This window comes from Diabrotica virgifera, chromosome 2 (assembly GCF_917563875.1).
Source record: "Diabrotica virgifera virgifera chromosome 2, PGI_DIABVI_V3a".
NCBI lineage: Eukaryota > Metazoa > Arthropoda > Insecta > Coleoptera > Chrysomelidae > Diabrotica > Diabrotica virgifera.
In genome coordinates this window covers 220,114,694-220,138,374 of record NC_065444.1, presented here as the reverse complement: position 1 = coordinate 220,138,374, position 23,681 = coordinate 220,114,694, and the positions used below count along the sequence as shown (strand labels likewise).

Below are 23,681 nucleotides of genomic sequence, written 5' to 3'. Positions count from 1 at the left end.
GTGGAACAGGCTAAAAATTTGGAACGGTCAGACCACGAAAACGGCACATGTATTTTGTCCGACAGAACAGACTTAAACTCTCCGAACAGAGATTAAACTCTCATGCAAAAATCAGACTGCTATTTATCACCAAATTGGCGTTTTAATGAGTGGAACATGTAGAATATGTCAAATGACAGGAATTATGACAGGTGATAAATAGCAGTCTGATTTTTGCATGAGAGTTTAATCTCTGTTCGGAGAGTTTATGTCTGTTCTATCGGACAAAACAAATGTGCCATTTTCGTGTTCTGACCGTTCCAGATTTTTTACCTGTTCCACAATTAAAACTGCCCCTGTTCCAGTGTTCTCATATATCAAAGTTTATCCGACTAGACACCCTTAAGCTATTAACAAATTTTTAGCTTGCTATTAATCAACTTTTTTTTCATACGCGGGATCCAGACCTATGGTATCATAATATCATATTATGATGCTGCAATAAATTTATTTTAAAGATTCGCCTTTATCAATCCTACCTAATGTTTCTAATTTCTTTTCCATTGTCACAACATTTTTACGTTTTGTTAACATTACAGTTTTGTTACCATTACGTAGACAAAAATCAGGCAAACACAAGCACGATTACAGAACGGAAGTGATTAAAACAATGTCGTTATTTAAGAACAGACTAAGGCCATTGTTTTAAAAAAGAATTTTTAAATAGTCACGTCTATTTTAAACAATGCTAAGACAGTTTGACATAAATAACGGAAAAGGAATACAGACAGGTGCCTGTTCTTTCCGATAAGCTGAGACGGTTGCTCTGCCTGCCGCCGTGTGCATGAATCATTTTTACTGTTGTACATACTTATATGTGTTCAAATTACACAAATACACATTATCTCTCAAATATTATTTGACCTACATACATTTTTATTTGATAAAATTGTTAAATTGTTTATTTGTTAAATTTTTGTCTGATGAAAATCGGTCCGGGTTAGCCGGACTTCCGGGTTATCGGGGGCCGACTTATCGGGGTTCCACTGTACTTACAATCATAAAATGTATTAAAAAAAAAACAAAAAGGAAAGTTTCTATTGGGACTTGAACCATCGCTGATAAGCGCGGTTGGTATTGGAATTCATTCGCCTTCTCCGCTTAGCCACGGACACTATGTGTCATTATTTACGAAGATCGACTAACTAAATGGATTAAACTTGTGATATTTTGAAAATTGATCAAATTATTTTAATTTTGAATTGAAATGATTTAGAATTGAACAAATACAACAAAACATAGAGTAAAAAAACAATATATTAGGTGAATATTGATAGAAATTTTGATGGTAATCAAATTATATAAATAAAAGTATTACATACTATGTATTTTGGCAGATCAAATAGGTAGGTTTATACCCATCATACATTAACAATTATTACGTACCTGTTGCTTCTAAAAACTATTTAAAAGTCACTGCAATATTATAAACTTTTTTGTTTCTGTCCTCACAACAATAAAACTAATATATTATACATTTGTTTACCTTTACCTTTACCTCCAAACCACAGCTGCCATATCGGATAATTTTTGACATGTCATTTGAACATCCAATCAGAACAAAGTTATAATGCGCATGCGCCGGGCTGATAGGTTTTAACATATAAAAAAATCACCCTCTATCGCCGGTAAAGAAGTGTAACTTCAAAAAAGAAAGCAGCTGGATACTAAATGAAAAAAGCTGTACTGGCTCCTTGGCAGAAAATCACAATTATCATTGCAGAACAAATTACTAGCTTACAATACCGTTCTCAAACCAGTATGGACCTATGGAATCCAGTTATGGGGAACAGCATCTAAATCGAACATTGCTATCATCGAGAGATTCCAGTCAAAAGCCCTGCGCAGTATAGTAGATGCTCCTTGGTTCATAACAAACCGAGACATTTATAATGATCTAGAGATGCCAACGGTTACTGCAGTGACCAAACAGCTTAGCACAAACTACCTAAGATGCTTAGAGCAACATCCAAACACACTGGCAATTAATCTGCTTGACAACTGAACAAACCCGAAGGCTGAAAATAAGAACACCCTTGGATCTACCATTCTAACAGCAATAATTGTATATATGAAATTAATTTTAAATTGTGATAGTTTTATTTTATTTTTTTAATATCAATGTAATAATGTAAAGTTACAAATTTTTATTGTTTTTAACATAAAATGTAAAAGTGCATACAGAGAGTGGATCATTGGACAAACTCTCTCTCACAACATTATACCAATCAACATGTATGCTTATTGTTATTATATGATGTAACAGATTGCAAAATAAACATTAAACAAAAAAAAATGATGGTAACTCAACGTTCTGAAAGGACATGATACATGAAGAAGAATATAGCATGATTTATTTTGGAGAAAATGATTTTTGGGCTTGAATTGAAATGTAAAATGATTGATTTTACAAATGTAAAATGTAATTTCTACTACAACTCATTATAGCTTAATAGCATAATATGCTATTATAATATTTAACTCATAGTTTGATGTGACACATAATGGTTTTAAATGGGAACTCTACAAATTCATTGCCAAATTTTAATTTTCAGATTTTTTTTCTGTGCCTTTAATTTTTGAAATTTGAACAAAGAAAAACTTGAAATAATCAAAGTAAAAACAACTTATGTAAGAAGCTTAACATTGTATTATTTTCTGCACTTAATAAATTGTTGTCTGAATCATGTTTTGGTGACCTATTTAAGAATGGTAAACAAATCTTTTTATTTATATGTACATTGTACATGTACTATTGAAGATGGTCAGTCGAAGTATACCTTTAATGCAGGTCAGTTTAGAAATATCGTAGAGTATGCTTGTAAGCTTTAAGTTAACAAATTTTAGGATATCGGAGAGTAACACACATATAGAATATATTTATTATTCATGTGTTTACCCATCTAATTTAATAAGTTAGCCAATTAGAGCAACAGATTTAGTATATTCAACCTGTTAATAAATAATTTTTGTCTCCTTACTATTCCCATTAACATTTTTTCTATACCTACTAATTCTATACATATGTAATGCACATTATTTTTGTTGAATGTGAATCTTGTAAAAAAACTTAGAACAAGAGTAATCAATAAAAACAGCACCTTGTATGGCCTCCCACTATCATACAATAATTAATATGTACACACATACAATAGTTGTTGTCCTTATTGTTTAGAAAGGAGTAAAACATTAAAAAACAAGCTAACTAAACAGGAAAACGATGAGTCAATTAATTTGCTTACCCTCCTAGAAAACCATAATACAAAAATGGATTTTGTAGGAAATTTTTTTTTGATTTTTTATTTTAATGTTTATAACACATACACTTTCGAACTTTACATGACGCGATTTACAAAATAACTAATGATAATTATTGATAACGATAATGAACATGACAGAAATATAATTTATTTTTTTATGACTGACGTTGTGATGTTTGCACAAGGATCTACAGTTCGAGCGAGTCTCGTAAATTGCACGACTTCGAGCCACGCTTCACGCAACCGTATTTGCGTACTTGTGTTTCGAGTTGCGTGGTCGTGCGGAGTTTAATTTACCAAATTTAAATTAATCGTTTCTACTGATTCATAATATGTATACTATAATATATTATATTAAAGTTTTTGAAGATATTCTTCTTTAGCGGCGAATCGATTGAGGGTAAAATTGTACATTTAACGCGCGCCTGCGCACACTGACAGTATGTAGTTCTGACAGTATGTAGTTCATTGCTAATCTTTCAAGATAGGTATGTATGTATCTGTAACCGTGCAAATAAGTCATTAAAAGAATATATTAGTGGTTTTAGGAAATGTATTATTTATTATAATTCTTGTGTTTTTGGATTAATAAAATATAATGTAAGCATAACATTTTTACACTATATGTCGTGTACCGTGTTGTGTAATTATATCCGAAACTTACATGTCTATTTCTAGTGCCTCGATGGAGTGGTTAGAAATGCGTTGGCACTGAGATTGGAAGGTTGCGGGTTCAATTCCCGGGCGATTCATATTTTTTTTATTTTTGGTTGTCTTAATAAAAATTTTTTGAACGTGGTAGATAAGAAAGTTAGTTTGATTTTTAAATAAAATACAAATAACCTTTTAAGTATATTTACTTCGTTTGAATTACCTATTATATAATAGAAGAATATCTTCTTACGTGCGTACATAGTACACACACATTCTTTTTTAAATATTGTTAAAGTTTTTAACATTGTATTTTAATATGTTTTGAGTTGTGTGGTCGTGCTCTGGTCAAGTGGAGTTATAATTTACCAAATTTAAATATACCTAATCGTTTCTACTGATTCATAAAATGTATACTATAATATAATATATTAAAGTTTTTAACATTGTATTTTAATATACTTTGTTTTATTAATAATAATATTACCTAAGTATTGCACCTTGTTCAAAAAAAGTTCAAGATAAATACCGCGGTTTTTCCATATGAAAATGCAAAGCAAAATAATACAATTTGCAGAGTTTGTAAATGCTTGTTTTTTGATAAAATAATACAAATTGTATGTAGGTAGGTAGAGTAGCAAAGCGTTGAGTAGTTATAGCAAAAGTAGCTACGCCATCTGAGACACGATAAGGATGAAATTAGTTTTATATTTTCTTTTCTCATGGAGCATGCATGATGGAGAGTTTTTTTAAAAATACGTAACAAAGCATGATGTTTTGTTATCTATGTTGCAAATATGTTTTTTTTTTTTTAATTACAAAATATGTTGTTTTTAATACAAGTACCTAATTGTTGTTATTATTTACTGAGCATTTAGAATTTTGACTAAATAACGCTCGATTTCATAATAAAGTTAAAGTGTGTGTTACCTTAAAAAAATGCAATTGTTACAGTACTCAAATTTTCAAACACCTCACCTGACACAGTGTCTCAAGTACGATTGCGCGAAGTCGTGCAATTTACGAGACGCGCCCGGTCTTTAGATCTAAGTTGATGTTTGCCAAGTTTGACGTGCGATATAAATAAATGTCAATATTGTCAATGTCATGTCATGTCAAATGTTAGTAGGTGACAGGACAGAACCGTGACAGGACAGAACCTAAAAAATCTAAAATTTTAGAATATTTTAGTACTTTTGACTTTGTTGATTTATATTAAAATGATAAAATGAATATTAACGTTTTGTTCAGAAATGTGCGAAATTATAGTAATTTAAATTTGTGTAAATTTAATAGTACAATAACAAATCATTTCTTATGTAAACATGCAAGTTTTTGTACCAAGCAGCCTTCATATTTTTTAAATAACAAATCCTTAAATTCAGGCCTTAATCAAAGAAGATGGTATTCAGATGATCCAAGTTCTCCTTCAAACAAATTACCTCCACTACTGCCAGACTCTCCCATATTTGTTTGGCCTTCTTTATTTAAAACTATAAGAAATTTTATTCTTGCTACCTTTATCATTAGGCCCTATTTAGATCAAGAATTTAATCTTCCAGATTTTGTAAGTGCTTCTAAAAAAGCAGTGGAGGTATGTACTAGACTAGAACATTGTTTATTCTAGTTTAAGGAAATAGTCTTTTAATAGCTTTGGATTGATTTACATAGAATGTGCTACAGAATTAGACAGGTTTTGGAGAGCTTGAATTTTGTTTCGTTTTATGGGGTTTTAGAACAGGCAGAGCTTTTTATCGGGAATGGCTTTTTTCGCTGAAATTGGGAATAAGGGGGTTTTTCCTCTTGGGCGCCCCATCCGTGGACACACACTGTATGTACACATTATCTCATGTATTTTATATAATATATCAAATTAACTTGCTACAATTCAAAATTTTTTTTTTGTAAACGTAGTCAATAATTTTTTTGAATCTTTTGAATCTTTGATTAAATCTATTCAGACAGGGCCTTGTTTTGGAACCTTCCCTTCGTTATCGAACGTATTTGATTCGTATCTGTTTAGTATACAAAGCGAATATGTTCAATAATGAAGCGAAGGGTCAAAAATCGAGGCCCAGGATAGATAATAAATACTGTTTGCTACAATATTAAATATACACACTTATGTACACACATACATACAGTATACTCTCTCTATAATGAAAACAGGTATTGTGAGGTGGGCTTATAATGAGGTACATTAGGTGTCCCATGAAACTCCTATTGAACTATATCACTCTATAACGAGGGATAGAGAGATCGAAAAACATGTTTCTTTACCTGTTTTTCGCATGGTGATATCTATAAATAAATATCCCAGCTGCCTGTATACAGAAATGCCTAAAATCTGTGGGTTTATATCGAGGCCAGTGATGTAATAAGCTCCACCTTCTGTCAACTTCTTCTTGTTTATCCACTGACTTTTTCAAAAGTGCTATTCAAACAATATTTAGCATCTTATATTGCTTGGAATGCAGAGGTGTAAACAGAATGATCCTAAGGGGGTTACAACTACTTATGGTCTCTGTGGGAATGGTGTTGAGCGTATAGAACTCAAAGTACATCCAAATGGGGGGGGGGGTTATAACCCCCCCTGGTTACGCCTATGTTGGAATAGCTTCATTATAGGAAGTTAATGTCTTAGAAAACTACATATATTTATTATGTATGCACAGTATTATTGTTGTCTGATATAAGGAGATCAGCTTATTACAAGGTAATTAGCCTGCTATTTCAGTTCTCGATATAGAGGGAGTCTACTGTATTAATAAATGAAATACAAATATATAATATACTAAAAAACGCTAACATTGAAGTAAAATGACTTCTATGTAATAGGTATAATATAAAAAATCCCAATGGATTGTATAAAATGTGTTCAGAACGAACGTTTTCGGACCTATCAGTCCATCATCAGTGAACTCATATACTTGCTAACTAGCCCCAGAACCAAACAATGGTTGTAATTATAATTTAATCTACATTCTAGTGTGTTGAAATTAAGAAGACTTAACGACTATGTTAGAAGATACCTCTGGGAACATGGTGAAACCCTAAACAAGACAACCATCTTTGTTCAATAACAGTCCAATACAGATATGCAATTTGCTATTTCTAATGTAGTTCCCAATAGTTACCTTATTTTCATCAAGAGTCAGCTAATTTAATGCTTTAAGAATGTATATGTTACAGACAATGATGTGAATTGGCCATTGACGTTAAAGACTGGGCATTGTCGTGAATGTCTATTTCCCCTGGTTATTGTCGACAATGCCCGGCCATTAACGACAATAGCATTAGCTATTCGTCAATGTTGTAAAAAAAACCTAAAATTAGAGTTTTCATCAATAACCGGTCAATAACGACAGTGGCCAAAAGCAAATGGCCAATGTTGATAAACAAATAAAATAAGGTATGAAGATAGCTTTTGAAGCATTTTTATTTTGACAAGATAGTGAACCATGGCATTTTGTAACACTTTTTTCATAAATTTACTACGAGTAATTTCAGCACAGGCAGAGAAACGAAGCAAATAATAAACATAACCTATCTTTTAGTATAAACTTCAACATTGACCGATTAACAACAGGCATTGTTGACATTGACTGGACAATTATGGAAATGTTATCAAGAATTTAAAATTATCATCAATGTCCAGTTTCTATGGACAATAACGTTAATATCCAGCCATTGTCGACAAATGACTAATTCAACAGGCTATTGTCGTTATTGGCCGGTTATTAACGTTATTGCCCATATCATATACAACAATTTAAACTCAACCACTGTTTGATTAACGCAAGTAGTCCAAAATTTACTAAAGATACACCGATAAGTCAGAAAACATCTATTATAATCCATTTGGATTACAATACGTAAAACCTCGACATAACGGACTAACCTATTTAATTGTCTTAGGACATTTTTTGTGAAGTGACTTGCTTTCAGCAATCCTGCATTGAAAAAGGAAAGTTTTGTTTGCACTTTGGAAGTTTGCTGTTTTTTTATACCTAATCAACTCTCTACAATGGCGAAAATGTGTACAATATAGTTATTTGATGAATAATAAATAAGTGTCATTAGATTGTTGAGATGAGAGATTATGTACTGTCCTACGTTGGTAGTCCTTGTTACACTTTAGGTATTGCAAGGTACTCCGCCCTCTTGTATCTTCTGCATTATCTTCATCATGCAATACAGCCATTACTGCATCTAAAAACTTTCTGCGATATATTCGTTTTGTTGCCAAAATTATTTCCTGACACATGGGTTGAATAAGCAATGTTGTATTTTTTGGCAAAAATGTACAACTAACTAAAGTTACCATCTTCTGAACGTAGAAAATTTTCAGAGGGATAAGCAAGAGCCTAAAGTCTAAAGTCAATAAACATTTCACCTCTTCTGGCGGTATTCCCAGTTTCTTATCTTCAAACTTTCTCACTGCAGGTATAATTTCTTTAAAAACCGAATTTTACGGTTTCCTCATAATGCTATAATAAACATTTTACTGAAATTCTTTGAAAAATACAACGTCTGGGAACCATGGATAATTTGACCTGATTTTTTGTTCATTAAGTATATCCAAAGTCCGGGCGGAGGTAAATTCCTCACCAACCAGAAGAACCATATAATCCGACAGGTATTTTCCTCACCAAGTTTAAGGGTTCGTATTAATCCGGTAGGTATTTTCCTCACCAACTCACTCAGGTAATAAAATAAAAAATATAGATGTAATTTAAGAATGATTATTATGAAAGCATCCGAAATCCGAATAAAAGGCATTCATTTCCTTACGTTGTAATAATAGTTTATAATATAGATAATGTGCAAAACGTATAACTTATTATTTATTATTTACTATAATAAGAAACACACTTTACAAAATCCATTATAGTCATTTGATTAGACTGTTAACTTATTATAGTTATTAAGGTACCAAAGGTATTATAAGGATAATAACGCTTGAGGTCAATAGTGTATAGACCGAGGGCCTTCGGCCCGAGGTATATACGTTCACCGAAAGCGTTATTATTTTATTATTATTATACCCGTGATGCCTTCAACGTTTAATGTCCGACTAAATTATCCTTTATATGCAAAAAATTTGAATAAATTTTGAATTAATTAGTTTTCGAATAAGTACATTTACCAGAAATAGTCGTAACGTAATTGTGGTAACCAGAGTTTTATTTGTCAACTTGACAGTATTTAACTCGTTATTTAAATTTAATAGGCGATAGGGCGTTATTTTTCTATAACACCCCCTTGGGCGTTATCTCGTACTTAATGGACTTCGAAATAATGTCATTATTTGTCAAATAATAGACCAGTCGTACGTAAATTTTCTACATTTTTCTCAGCTTACTTGCAGACTGCAGTAATAAAAAAAATTCATTTTATAGTTTGCATGACATTAAATCAAACACAAAACAATCTGATACGTCTTCCGGTTTTATATAATGTAAGGCCAAAAGTATGTTTGAGCCTACTTCAGAATCATTTATATATTCTGATGTTAAATCAAGTGACTGAATTTTCTATACCAAGTTTGGTGTACTTAGGTGAAATCTTCAATAATGTATTTCAGTGTTTGGACACATTTGAATGATTGCATTATGTATAAATATAGCCTTTTCAAAATCTACAAAGACTTTACTAGGATTAAACTCAATTTCGAGAGCTTTAAAAATTTCTGATTTTAACAAATAGAAAAGATTGTTTTAAGTTTCTGTTTTTTTTTTGTTTGACAGTAAACAGTATAATAAAGAAATATAATGTCCATTAATTGGCCCATGAATAGTGAATAATTGCAAATAATATGTGGTACGGTAATTGTGCCATACATATAATATACGAGAGGGGCACAATTATGGAATAAATTAATTTTCTCTAAAACGGACGATTTTGGAGAAAAACCCCGAAACAGGTCGATTTTTATTTTTAAATTACAATTTTTTGGAATATATTTTCATAGTAGTAACGTCATCTAACTGTGCGTGATCACGTAATCAATGATTTTTTTAAATGGGAATAGGGGTCGTGTGGTAGCTTATTTGAAAGGGTGTTATATTCTCTATTCAGTAATATAAACATTATATTACATAAAATGAATATATTCCATAATTTTGCCCCTCTCTGTATAAAATTCAATGTTGCTAAAAATCTTATATTTGTTTCACATTCACAACTAAATACAGTTATCTTACTACTTTTGGCACAGTTTATAAAGAGAAAATTTTCCTCCTTGGTTGTTTTTTGAGCACAGCTCTTCACAAATTCTTGAACCTCATCAATATTGGAAGGAAGTCGACCGGCATCATTTTCGTCGATAATTATATATATTTTTTCTTATGTAACAGACATCAATCGTAATAATTGTTTCAGGCAAATTAGCTGCAAGCTCTTGGCGAACGATTTTTGGCGGTTTTTCAGTATATTCTCTTCGGCTCTACGTTTACAAGAGTTAGAAACAATCTTTCGATCTATCTTCTGCAGATCTGGTTCATGATTATGTTGTAGGCTACTTCTAGTTATTGTAAAATTTGCCCCAATAGTATTCAATTTCGCACTAAAAGTTATTTTATTGCCTCCAGAACACTTATTCACTTTCTAAAACTTTCACCTTATAAAAAATAAAATTTTCAAATACCGAGATTACTTTCTATTAAATATGCCATTTTTGTCAAAATTCCAATTATGACTATAAATAAAATACTATAAAATTAATTAATTAACTATTATAGGTACCTACTGTAATTTTATAGTAGATAAATAATTTCCTTGAATGCCTTTTAGTAAAATCTACCTGAAACAACCATTTCAGTTTTGGTGAGGAAAATACCTGTCGGATTATGACATACCCATCCAAACTCAGGTATAAGATTATTTTGGTGAGGAAATTACACCCGCCGCCAAAGTCCATTACATCGAGGTTTTACTATAATTGATTTTTATTAATTACATAGTTTATTTTTAATTTGATTTTTAAATTCAATTATTATACCTACCAATTACAACAGAAGTTTTTTACTTCAATGTTAAAGTTACCCTAGATTTACTTAATGGGTTGGGAATGTTGAAAGTAGAGGAGGTACAATAAATCTCATATGTTCTAAATGATTTCACCTCTCTAATGATAATACTCATAAATAGATCATTAATTATATCTATTCTTTTAGGTAGTATCACATAAATTGTCTGAAGGTGATATTAAATCATTAGACGGTCTAGTAACAAATGACATTATCGGTAGTCTACAAAAAGCAATATCTATGATGTCCATGAGTCAAAGGGAGCAGATAGCAACTAGTGTAGATGACATATATTTTTCATTTCCATATCAGGTAATAAGCTTTATAACATTAAAGTTATTAGGTATATATAAATGAAGTTGCATGGGAGGTGGGAGCACAATTCTTCAGTCTCTCCTATTTGAGTTGATAATCAACAGAGTGTTATGATACCATTTCGGATTCTTATGGCCTCACCGCACACTCAATGACTCGAGGCTGAATACAAAATCAAACACTGATCAACGAATGTCTCTATTTTTAATTACTTTGAAAATAATAAATAGCTCAAGGAAGTAGCAATAGTGTAATTTAGATCCTGAGTATCTGGGTTTTTTTTCTTGGAAAACCTGTCTTTGTATTGTTTTATTTTACATCTTCATTCACTCATGATATCGATTCCAGAATTCTGGAACTCTGTACTGGCTTATTAGCCCGATCAAAGAACAATTTGACCACAAAAAAATAAAGGAAGGTTAAAACTTTGGGAATAGGTAGTTGAAATTGTCTGTTATTATATAAGAAAAAGGGGAATACCACCCTCTCGGGGGTGAAAAATAAATGTTCAAAATAAGTCCGAAATTGAATAAAATGACTAATTCTAAGCAACTTTTGTTTTATAGAGTTTTTTCACTAAGTTAATAATTTTCGAATTGAAGAGCTTATTGCAACATAATGGTAAGCCACAAAATAATAAAACCGAGATATCAATGTTTAAAGTTTTAAAAAAATCTAAAAAATATTGGTTTAAATGTAAAAAACCTGAACGCTTGTTAGTTAGTTATATTAGTTATTAAAATACATGTACATTTATTATTTCACAAAAAAAAACACATATTTATATTAAAAAAATAAGTTTATTAAAAAAAATGTGGCTTAACATGTTCTTAAATTTAAAAAATCGCAACACAAAAAAATCAACTAAGTTATATTTCTACAATTTCCACTTCTTCATTAACTTCAGAAGCTGCGTTTAACTGATTATAAAAAGTGTGGTAGACTGGCGGGATATAAGGTAGCAAACTTTTTATATTGTCCAGTTTATTTTTCGCAATTTTCAGAGGTTCGTTGTATTTCTTTGGAATGTTTGACAACTCTATTGTTGCAGGTCTGCCTTTCCGTAAAACATTAACTTCTTCATATTCTCCATTGACAGTGTGCTTGACAAAAATTGACCCCACTTTTTCTAATTTATATTGAAAGCAGTATATTTTTGCAAAAGATAAGCTCTGCTTGTCCGGAAAACGTGCATTTTTATTAATGTTATTAAGAAGAGGTTCAAAACTATAAAAATCATTCTGGTTCATTTGGGTGACAACAAAAGGATTCTTTTTATTTGCTTTTGTAATAATATCTACCCAACCTTCTAGCGAATAAATAACGGGTGCACGATTTCTCTGTCGCTTCTCAATTTGAGCAAAATCTCGGTCTGATGGCATAACAGAATGACCACTAACCAGAAAGTGATGTGTTATTTGTTTAAATTTTTTTCCCTGACTAGCTGCAACCAAAAAGCTATTAACTGCCAATTCTTGTTCTGACCTGGACAGTTATCGGTAAAAACAACTAGTTCGTCATAATCTGATTTGTTCTTTAAAAATTTCATCACAACAGAAGTAACCTCATCTGCTCCACGCTTAGCTTGATCTTCGGTCCATAAGTACATGTGTCCCTTATCATTGGTACAGTCGTGAATCCCCAAGTTATACAGCCACAGTTTTCTGCAGTAAAATGCAGGACCAGTGGTTAATTTTGGCAGCGGCATACTTTGCTGTAAGTCAAACGAGATTACTAATTTTGATTTGTTTGTAACACATTCATTTTTTTCAGTCTTTAGCAAAGTTTGCATTGCGTCAGCTCGAGCAATGTGTACATTCAAGAAAGTAGTTAGCTCTTTTTCTTGTTCTTCGTTATTAACATCTTTTGATGCCTGAATTTTAATGGTCGTTTCATCACAAGTTTTATGTTACAACCCTATGTTATAATGAGTACAAAATATTTTTCTGTATGCATTTTCTTTAACTGGCGTAATATTCCTTTCTCTACACCATGGCACATAAAAATCTGTATATAGTCCTGTAATTGTCATATCACAGTTCAGATATTCTTTTTTTATATTTTTGGCTCTGCTATAATGACTTTGGTATTTGGGAATGGATTCAATATGAGTTTTGACTGATTCAATCTGTACCTCTGAATGTTTATTAGGTCTGTTTGTGTGCTTACCTCTCTTATCAGGAATAGGAACCATTGCCCCGAGTGACTTCATTTTAAAAATATTTTCAACTCTCCCACGAGATTTTTGAAGACCATGAATGCTTAGGAATTCAGTCTTGCATACTTTAACTTCTACATCCCCTACATTAACCAAATATTCAGCGGTAAATTTTCTTCTAGAAACGTTGCTTTTTTGTTTTTTCTTATACGATCTATTCTTATTTTTTACTCTGATACACCCAAAGAGATAGCTATTTTGAAGATCAAATGAGCCCAACTCCCAAAATTTCTTAAATAAATTTTCATGATTACCTTGAAGTCTCTCCCTACATTTATTTTTACATGTACACGGTTCGCCAATTTCACGTGAACTAATAATCGTCTTGGTTTTCTTAGAAGTATACTGCTGTCCCGAATTACGGCTTCTTTTTCTTTCATTTCGATCATAGTGTTCCTCATTTCGTTGTCTCCATCTTGTTGGTTTTTTCTTCTCTGGATTTACCTCCTTATCTTTAAAAAGCCTGGGTATTGGTTCCTGCAATTCATCCTAGAACAACAAAAAGAGACTGTATTACACTCTAGAATTTGCGAATATTTCAAAAATTTTATATCAATAACTCGATAAGCCACATGGCATACCATATTGTTCCATGTAATATATATGAATATTTTTGTGCAAAACATGGTAAGCCAAAAAAATCAGAAAATAAAGCTTACCTCACTAGATTGAGACGAAAAATCATCGCCGCTGGGATTATAGTCTTTGTCTTCTACACTGTCATCACTATCATCAATAAAATTGACATTTAAACTGCTATTTTCGCTTAAAACCGCTCTTAATTCAGCACGTGCACCTGATGTCGACGCCATTTTAATGTGGCTTACCACGTTTTACGCGAAAAAGTGAAGAGAAATGGGCAATTGTATAAACACGATACAGCAATAACTCCGCCATCTATTGCAGTAATCACCAAATAATTTTTGTATGGCTTAACATAGATTTCTTTAAATACATAATGCAATAAAAGAGAATTCTGTAAAATTGTGGCTTACCATTATGTTGCAATAAGCTCTTCAATTATTTGTGAGTGAATATGTTCATTTTTAATAAAAAAAAAAACATATTGTTGGACGGTTTTTCGCAAATAACTCAAAAAGTAAGTATTTTTTTGAAAAAATATTCTTAGCAAGAATATATCCTATAAAAAATTGAAAAAAAAAATGGTGTATGCCTGAAGTCTGTAGACCAAGTAGAAGCAGAGTTGTAGCTAATGAAATGTAGTAGACGGAGAGGCAGCGCTGAAAAATCTATTTCAATTTACTAAAGCTAGATTTTTCACAGTTAATTACTGTGAGTGTGTAGAGAAACATACTGCGGTCGGTCAAGCGAAACGTAGAACAGGGGTTACTGAGAGGGTATCAAAGTTGCATTCCTACGAACGTAATTATTTCCATTTACTAAGGCTGAAAATCAGTACACACATTCTAAATTAAATATAAATAAAAGTTATTATAGTCGGTCAGCTGTATGACGGGACAGAGCCGGTCGGTCGGCTCCAATAGTCGATTGAGGAAATGAAGCATTTTGGCTCGCAATTTTTCCGTCCAGCATGGATTTACTTGAAATTTTCACAGAAGGTAGGGAATAGTCCAAGGATCATTTTCTATATCATGCCGCTAACATACGCTAAAACCTTGGGGGTGGTTACCACCCCATCTCGGGGGTGGGAATTTTTTATTACATTTTAACCATGCAATTCGATGGAAAAAGTGATTCTAAGAAAAAAATGTTTTTTACATTTTCTTCGTAAAACTAATATTTTTCGAGTTATTCGCGCTTGAAAATAACAGTTTTTTGACGAAAAAATCGACTTTTTTGGGTTTTTTGAGAATACCTCGAAAAATATGCATTTATTAAAAAAACTGTAGATATCAAAATTGTACCTTTTAGTAACACAAACCATATTATTTTCCAGTAATATATTTAAGACCAATACAAACCGAGATACGGCATGTTAAAGATTAGCTTTTTTCGTCAAATGAAGAATTTGAAATATTTAAAGCCAAATAATGGGAAAAATTTGCATTTTTCGAGGAAAACTTAAATAATCTTTTTCCAAGTAAACAATAATTAGACCTTTCAAAAAATAATAATAAAAAGATTCTAGCATGAAAATTAAGCGACTTATAATCAAAAAAATGTCGGTACCTGCTTTTCTCTACGAAAAAATCAGTGAGACCTAACTACCTTCCTAATTCAAAATTGGTCTTTACCTTTCTGTAGTTCCTTTTATATTTATATTATCAATAGACTCAAGGAGTTTGATCTATTTAAATGGCCTAATTTTGAAAAAATTGGAGTTTTAAAGAAAAATTGATTTTTTGCAATTTGGTATATTTCACCTTTTACTTCATAATATCTCCGAAAATACTGAAGATACGAAAAAAATTATATACTACTAAATTGTAGCTTTTTTAATGACTAAAATTACCCTGTACATAGATTTTCATTACAGTGAACAGTTAGCCAGATATAGCTGTTTAAAACCTCTATTTACCAGCAAACACCCCCTTATTCGAGCCCTTTAAACCCGCCCCAATTAAAAACTAAGGGATCTTACGGAATTTAATTTACACAGTCTTATAGCTCTTTAAAAATCCTACAAAATCATTTTTGAAGAAACTTTTTATCGCCAAAAATATATAGAATATTTTTCAAGGTATTCTCAAAGAACCCGTCGATTTTTTCGTCTAAAAACTGTTATTTTCAAGCGCGAATAACTCGAAAAATATTGGTTTTACGAAGAAAATGTAAAATACATTTTTTTCTTAGAATCACTTTTTCCATCTAATTACATGGTTAAAATATAATAAAAAATTCCCACCCCCGAGATGGGTTGGCAACCATCCCCAAGGTTTTAGCGTATGATAGCGGCATGATATATAAAATGATCCTTGGACTATTCGCTAGCTTCTCTCAAAATTTCAAGTAAATCCATGCTGGTCGAAAAAATTGCGAGCCAAAATGCTTCATTTCCTCAATCGACTATTGGGGCCGACCGACCGGCTCTGTCCCGTCATACAGCTGACCGACTATAATAACTTTTATTTATATTTAATTTAGAATGTGTGTACTGATTTTCAGCCTTAGTAAATGGAAATAATTACGTTCGTAGGAATGCAACTTTGATACCCTCTCAGTAACCCCTGTTCTACGTTTCGCTTGACCGACCGCAGTATGTTTCTCTACACACTCACAGTAATCAACTGTGAAAAATCTAGCTTTAGTAAATTGAAATAGATTTTTCAGCGCTGCCTCTTGGTCTATAGGTTTTTCTTCGTCAAATTCCAAATCGAATATTTCAATGTGAAATAACCAACAAACGGAGCACTTTTCGGGGAAAATTCATTACAACTTTTTTAAAGTGTTTAAAAAAAGATTTATTTCTCTTTTCAAAAAAAAAGTTCTAACATTAAAAGTAAGTGAGTTACGCTCACTTGTTGGTCACTTTTATTTTTCGGTAAAAAGAATCGCGAAAATCACCCCCTAATTAGCATCACAAATAAATTTTATCATTACCACTTCACAAGTTACTTTGCTTATGTATTTTTTATATGATCTATAAGTTTCATCGGTTCAATGTGCTTAGTTTTGAAAAGGCTGTAGTTAAAATGGCTTGAACGAGTAACTAATCACGAATTTAGGCAAATTTTGAACAGCCATAGCATAACCAATTTTTGTCTAAGAAGAAAACAAAAATCAAAAATATTCAGAAAAGAAAAACGTACATTTTATTACTATTTGAGATTTTCGGTATCACTAATAATTTTTAAGTTAATTTTAAAAAAATTGTAATTTTTGTTCAAAATTAAAAAAAAGTTTTATTTTAAACCCAATTTTTTTCAAAAATGAGCAATTTGAATCAATGAAACTTATAGATAATATAAACAATACATAAGTAAAGTAACTGGTGAAGCGGTAACCATTAATTTTATTTGGGAAGCTAATAAGGGAGTGATTTTCGCGATTTTTTTACCATAAAATAAAAGGGACCAACAATATTTTGAGCGTAACTCACTTACTTTTAATGTTAGAAGTTTTTTAAAAAAACTAAAATAAACCTTTTTTTAAACACTTTAAAAAAGTTGTAATGAGTTTTCCCCGAAAAGTGCTCCGTTTTTTGGTTATTTCACGTTGAAATGTTCGATTTGGAATTTGATTAATAAGAACCTACTCTTCATTAGCTAAAACTCTGCTTCTACTAACTAGAGTCTTCATGCATACACCATTTTTTGAATTTTTTTATAAGCTATATTTTTGCTAATAATATTTTTTTCGCTAAAATACTTACTTTTTGAGTTATCTGCGAAGAACCCTCCAAAAACGTTTTTTTTTTTTGTTAAAAATGAACATATTCACTCGCAAATAACTCTAACTTAGTGAAAAACTCTATGGAACAAAAGTTGCTTAGAATTAGTCATTTTATCCAATTCCGGACTTATTTTGAACATATATATTTTTTAACCTCCGAGAAAATATTTTTCACCCCGTATTTCCCAATTTTTGTAAAATGGAGGGGATGTAGAATAATTGTTAACTTTTTCTTATATAATAATAGACAATTTCAACTGCCTATTCCCAAATTTTCATCCTCCCTTTATTTTTTTGGAGGTTTTCGTAAAATCTTGTGTTCCCTGATCGGGCTATATACAGGTCAAGATGATGCATACTATACGTTTTTGGGAGTAATTTGATAGTCTTCAAAAAGTATTTATCACCTGCGATTTTATGCTTAGCAGCGATGCAAGAAATGGTTGACTGTTTCAGGTTTTCTGCTGTAAGGAAGCCTGCTATGACTCTGAACTGATCCCTGCTTTTCCACAGTCAGTACTATTAGCATCATGTCATGATCATCAACCCTTACTCGTCCACTGCTGGACATAGGTCTCCCTCAGCTCTTTCCATCTTTCTCTGTTTTATGCGGCTTGCATCCAGTTGCCGACAATACGTTTCAGATCGTCAGCCCATCTGGTTGGTGGTCGTCCTCTGCTCCGTAGTGCTTCTTCTCGTTGCCTCCACTCGACAATACGTTTTGTCCATGGGTTGTCTGACAATCTGGCGACGTGTCCTGCCCAATTCCACTTGAGCGACGCGATTCTTTCGACGGCGTCCGTTGTTTTTGTTCTACAACGTATTTCTTCGGTTGGGATTCGGTCCCTCAGGGAGACACCCAACATCTGGCGCTCCATAGCCCTCTGAGTTGTGCGAATCTTGTTCACTACCTTTTTTGTGAGTGTTAATGTTTCCGCTCCATAAGTGAGTACAGGCAATACACACTGGTCAAATATTTTCCTTTTCAGGCATATGGGTAAGTCCGATTTAAATACGTAGCTCAGTTTACCAAACGCTGCTCAGGCTAATCCTATGCGACGTGGGAGCTCGCACGTCTGGTTATCTCTTCCCAACCGAATTTCATGTCCCAAGTACTTATAAGATGCAGTCTGCTCAATATCCATTCCATCAACAACAATATTACGATTTAGCACCAGATTAGTCATTATTTGCGTCGTGTTGATATTAATCTTTAGCCCCACCTCTAAGGAAGCGTGATATAACTTGTTCAACATTATTATTGCATCATCCATACGATCGGCTATAAGGACCACTATTAGCATGTGACCATCCAATATACATTTTACCATGTGTTTGACCGGCTATGTTGTCACAGTGTGATTTATGTAGCCTTCAGATCCAGGCTTTTTTTGGTCACAGACAATACTTTTTGGCACTCGCACAACCAGCTCTGAACTGAAATATTTTGAAGTATATGCTCTATTGGCAAGTGCCATCAGCCATTTCATTGCCTTGTATCCCCTGTGTTAACCTCTTACATAGTGCTACGTCTCTATCTCATCTATTCTCTGCATTGAATGCAATACATACCTCTATCGCATCTTATTCACTACCTTACATAAACTTCATAATTTTATAATGTATAAAGTTTGCTTTTATTTTTATAGGTTGGTGTTATATTTAACGAAGAAGAAGGCAAAGAACAAAAACGATTCGTCGAAATAACCATGGTTTACCATTCTTTGAAAGGTTTAGCTGGAATGAGATCTAGAGGTGAAGAACCTCCCTTAAATATGGGAATGCTACCTGAATATCAACAAAAAATTTCGATTTGCAACTATAGATTTATCAGAGAATTTACAAAAGGGGTTGAAGGAGATTGGACCGTAAATTTACTAAATCACTTTAAGCCCATTGATGAGCAAAAATAGAATTTGTTTTGTAATTTGACTGATAATAATAAGAAAATTAGTAAATATTTGTAATTAAAGCAATTTTTTAATCGAAATGGTGTTCTAATATCCATACATATTAACAAACACTTCCTTGAATCTTCTGAAAATAATCTGTCAAGGGCAAATCAACATTAAAATGCTCTTAAATCGTACTAATCGTACTCTTAAATTGTTCTTTTTCCGAAATCTAAAGAATGGTCAACAAAGGAGAACTGCTAAAGACTTAAACACCGGTAAATGTCTTATCGGTGACATATAGTGAGGGAAAATCGGTGTAGAATTCCACAACTGATCCCTTGTTGTGATTCCACAACAAGGCAAAAGAGAGTGTCGTAGAAGTTTACGAAGAAAACAAGTTTCTCTTCTAAAAAACTTTCGTGAATGGACTCGATGAAATGCAGGACAATATATGGAATGGACAAAAAATAGCGCCATCTAGCAGTATGAGTAGGATAACCAGAGCAATCTAACCTTACATTTATAAAATTGCTTTATTATTGTTTTTGTATTGTTTGAACTATTTTATTTTAATTTAATTTAGCAAAATTAGCTCGTTATTCAAAAATTTATAAAATTAAATTTGTTGTCAAAACGTAGTTCAACTCAAGCCGACAGTGGCGCTAGTGGCAACGTGCTTCCAGATTTCTTTGGGAGTTGGATGTATTACAGTCAATAGTATTTGCTTACACCTACAATAATAATAGTAATGTGACTGACTCAAAAAAATACTATAAATATATTCTTACCATATATTAATGGGTTCTCCGAACAAATGTCGAAAATGTTGGCAAAATATTACATCAATGTTGGACATAAATCGTCAACGACATCCGGAAAATATTTTTCAAAATTTAAACCGAATGTTATTAAAGATCATAAATCAGATACTGTTTATGAAGTAAATTGTAAAGACTGCAATTCAACATATTGGGCAACACACTAATATCTACATAGAAGTGTTGTTGCACGCAAGCATATTGTACAAACCAACAATAATTAAATTAAACACTAGAGCCTTAGCTAAGCATTCCATAGAAAATAACCATCCTTTCTTCTTTATATGCCATATCAGAATTATCCAACGTTGGCGATCACCATTGCGAAGGCTTCTCGATCTTCTGCAATATGGAATAGAGATTCGCATATAGAATAGAGAAGCCTTTATGATATGGCATATAAAGAAGAAAGGATGGTTATTTTCTATGGAATGCTTAGCTAAGGCTCTAGTGTTTAATTTGTTGGTTTGTACAATATACTTGCGTGCAACAACGCTTCTATGTAGATATTAGTGTGTTGCCCAATATGTTGAATTGCAGTCTTTACAATTTACTTCATAAACAGTATCTGATTTATGATCTTTAATAACATTCGGTTTAAATTTTGAAAAATATTTTCCGGATGTCGTTGACGATTTATGTCCAACATTGATGTAATATTTTGCCAACATTTTCGACATTTGTGCAGAGAACCCATTAATGTATGGTAAGAATATATTTATAGTATTTTTTTGAGTCAGTCACATTACTATTATTATTGTAGGTATAAGCAAATACTAATGACTGTAATACATCCAACTCGCACAGAAATCTGGAAGCACGTTGTCACTAGCGCCACTGTCGGCTTGAGTTGAACTACGTTTTGACAACAAATTTAATTTTATAAATTTTTGAATAACGAGCTAATTTTGCTAAATAAAATTAAAATAAAAATAGTTCAAACACTTATACAAAAACAATAATAAAGCAATTTTATAAATGTAAGGTTAGTTTGCTCTGGTTATCCTACTCATACCGCTAGGTGGCGCTATTTTTTTGCTTCCTCAAAATTAATGGGAAATGTCAACAGTTGATGTATGTATTGTCGCAACCTGATTACAACAAGAAATGAATAAATACACCAGCCGTATCTCCAGCGACTGTCACGTGGTTTAAAAACCACCAATAAACTTTAATTTACCACGCGATCAGCAGCTCGATCGCGATGCAAAAGAAACTATGTTGTTTTGGCATTGACATTGCTGTATACCGTAATGACAGGTAGCGAGGGTGAACGGGTGACACATCCTTGGTATGTGCGATCTCATAAGAAAAGGGTTTGTTTTGATATCAATGTATCGACCGCGATCGCGACCTACACCGCGCACATCCATGTATCTTCGGCATGTTCGTACCTTTACTCTTTTAAAACCTCTGCGCCAGGAGATTTTTTATTCTTTAGAGTTTTAATTTATTTTTCTACTTCTGACTTTACAATGTTGGATCCTCTCTCTAGAGAGAACTCGTCGTGATTTGTATCCTGAGAATCATCTGCATACAGTCTTCGAAAATGTTTGCTCTATACATCCGCAATCCCTCTGCACGCTTTCCAGTTCTTCTTATTAATCCGTATTAACTCCTATAATGATAGGTAAAAGAATAAACACTGAAATTAAGTAATTTGACCATTTATTTATCCAAAAGAACAGTTTTAAACATAAATCTCACACTCACAATGATCGCTATTAATATTTCAATGCGAGACAATTAATATTGCTGGACAATAACAATATATGGAGAATAATTGAATTTTTATTTGCGACAATTTGACTAGTTTGATTGCGTTTAAAAATATTTATTTTGAATTTCCAAATTGTTTATGTACAAGTATTACATCAAATTGTCGCAAACCTACATTTTGTACCACCACGACTTTGTAACATTATATTCGTCATTTGAATATCAAACTTCTTGAAGAGTATAAACACGAGAATATCACAAAAGAATATTGTTCTGAAGCTATTTTTTGTGGCACATTAATACATTTTGTATTTTGAGAACGATTGTTTTAAACTAAAATCGTAGTAACTTGCGATCAGTCCGAAATTTATGAAGTTTCAAAAAAGCATTTCTGTTTAGCAGACAACCCAACTATTTAATCTGCCTGACTTATTCGATTTCTTCTCCAGCTAAATACATATTCGCGTATGGGTAATTATTTTTACCTATTACCATTGTTTTTGTCTTCTTGATATTTATTTTCAAACCCAAAGCTTCATTTGCAACAGTTAGATCATTTAAAAGGCGTTGAAGATCTTCTATGGTATCTGTCATTCTCGCTGTGTCATCGGCACTTCTAATGTTGATAATAAATATGCCGTTTATTTTAATATCCTTACTAGTCTGCCCTACTTCTGCGAAGGCTTTTTCGACGTAAAGTTAAACAACGTTGGAGAAAGTATACCATCTTGTCTTACTCCCTTTTATAATTGAGAAATGTTCTGTTACGTTAAAAATTTGAAGCTGTACTGTTGCTGTCTGGTTCCAATACAGATTGGCTATAACTTTTAAATCCTTGGTATCCAATCCTAACTCTTGTAGATATTTCATTATTGGTGCATTCTTGTTTTACGTTATCGAATGCTTTCTCATAATCGATGAAACACAGAAAGACAGCCTTTCTGTAATCTAAACAATTCTATATTAATGCTTGCATACAAAAGATCAAGTCCATTTTTGACACCAACTGACTCCAGTCTAGTGACGTTGAAAAAGTATCTATTCGTTACAAAGTACTCGTTACTTACGAATACCGAAAGTAACGATTACTATACAGAGAGGCAAATCGTTACTTTGATTACTCTGATTACTTCGTACCAATCGTATCAGAGCGAGTACCTATTTGAGTAGGTACCTATTGTATTTACAATCGGTTGATATCAGAATCGGATCGGTATTCCACGAGTTTTCGGTATCAGTAGATACCGTTAACTAAAATTTTATCTATGAAGGGCGAAGGCTATGGAGACTATGAAGAGTTTTACAGGGCGCTGAGAAGTAGCTGAAACAGAGGGAGATATATCATTTAACAAAGCATGCACCCAGAAACAAATGTCTATACGATTTGTCGAGGTAGATAATTCACAGAATTTCACAAATGT

At 32.4% G+C, this 23,681-nt stretch overlaps 2 protein-coding genes across 3 annotated transcripts in view; one reads left to right on the top strand and one right to left on the bottom strand.

Moving 5' to 3' along the window:
• LOC114333923 (phospholipid-transporting ATPase ABCA3) overlaps positions 1 to 3,487 on the bottom strand; it is a 249,446-nt gene extending 245,959 nt beyond the window's left edge. For both annotated transcript variants that reach the window (XM_050644213.1, XM_050644214.1), the window contains exon 1: positions 3,282 to 3,487. The gene's annotated coding sequence lies outside the window, so the exon portion shown is untranslated. The remainder of the gene's footprint in view (positions 1 to 3,281) is intronic.
• Positions 3,488 to 5,072: 1,585 nt separating this feature from the next.
• Positions 5,073 to 19,818, top strand: LOC126880385 (m-AAA protease-interacting protein 1, mitochondrial). The gene is made up of 3 exons (XM_050644212.1): positions 5,073 to 5,544; positions 11,129 to 11,293; positions 19,478 to 19,818. Exons 1-3 carry the CDS (start codon positions 5,179 to 5,181, stop codon positions 19,739 to 19,741), a joined length of 795 nt encoding a protein of 264 aa, XP_050500169.1. The 5' UTR covers positions 5,073 to 5,178; the 3' UTR covers positions 19,742 to 19,818.
• Positions 19,819 to 23,681: the final 3,863 nt, after the last annotated feature.

Bases quoted from the DNA above. Each gene is read 5' to 3' on its own strand.
- LOC126880385 (XM_050644212.1), top strand. From the start codon at position 5,179: ATGAATATTAACGTTTTGTTCAGAAATGTGCGAAATTATAGTAATTTA. The intron at 5,545-11,128 runs GTATGTACTAGA...CTATTCTTTTAG, and splicing joins CTTCTAAAAAAGCAGTGGAG to GTAGTATCACATAAATTGTC. The intron at 11,294-19,477 runs GTAATAAGCTTT...TTATTTTTATAG, and splicing joins ATTTTTCATTTCCATATCAG to GTTGGTGTTATATTTAACGA.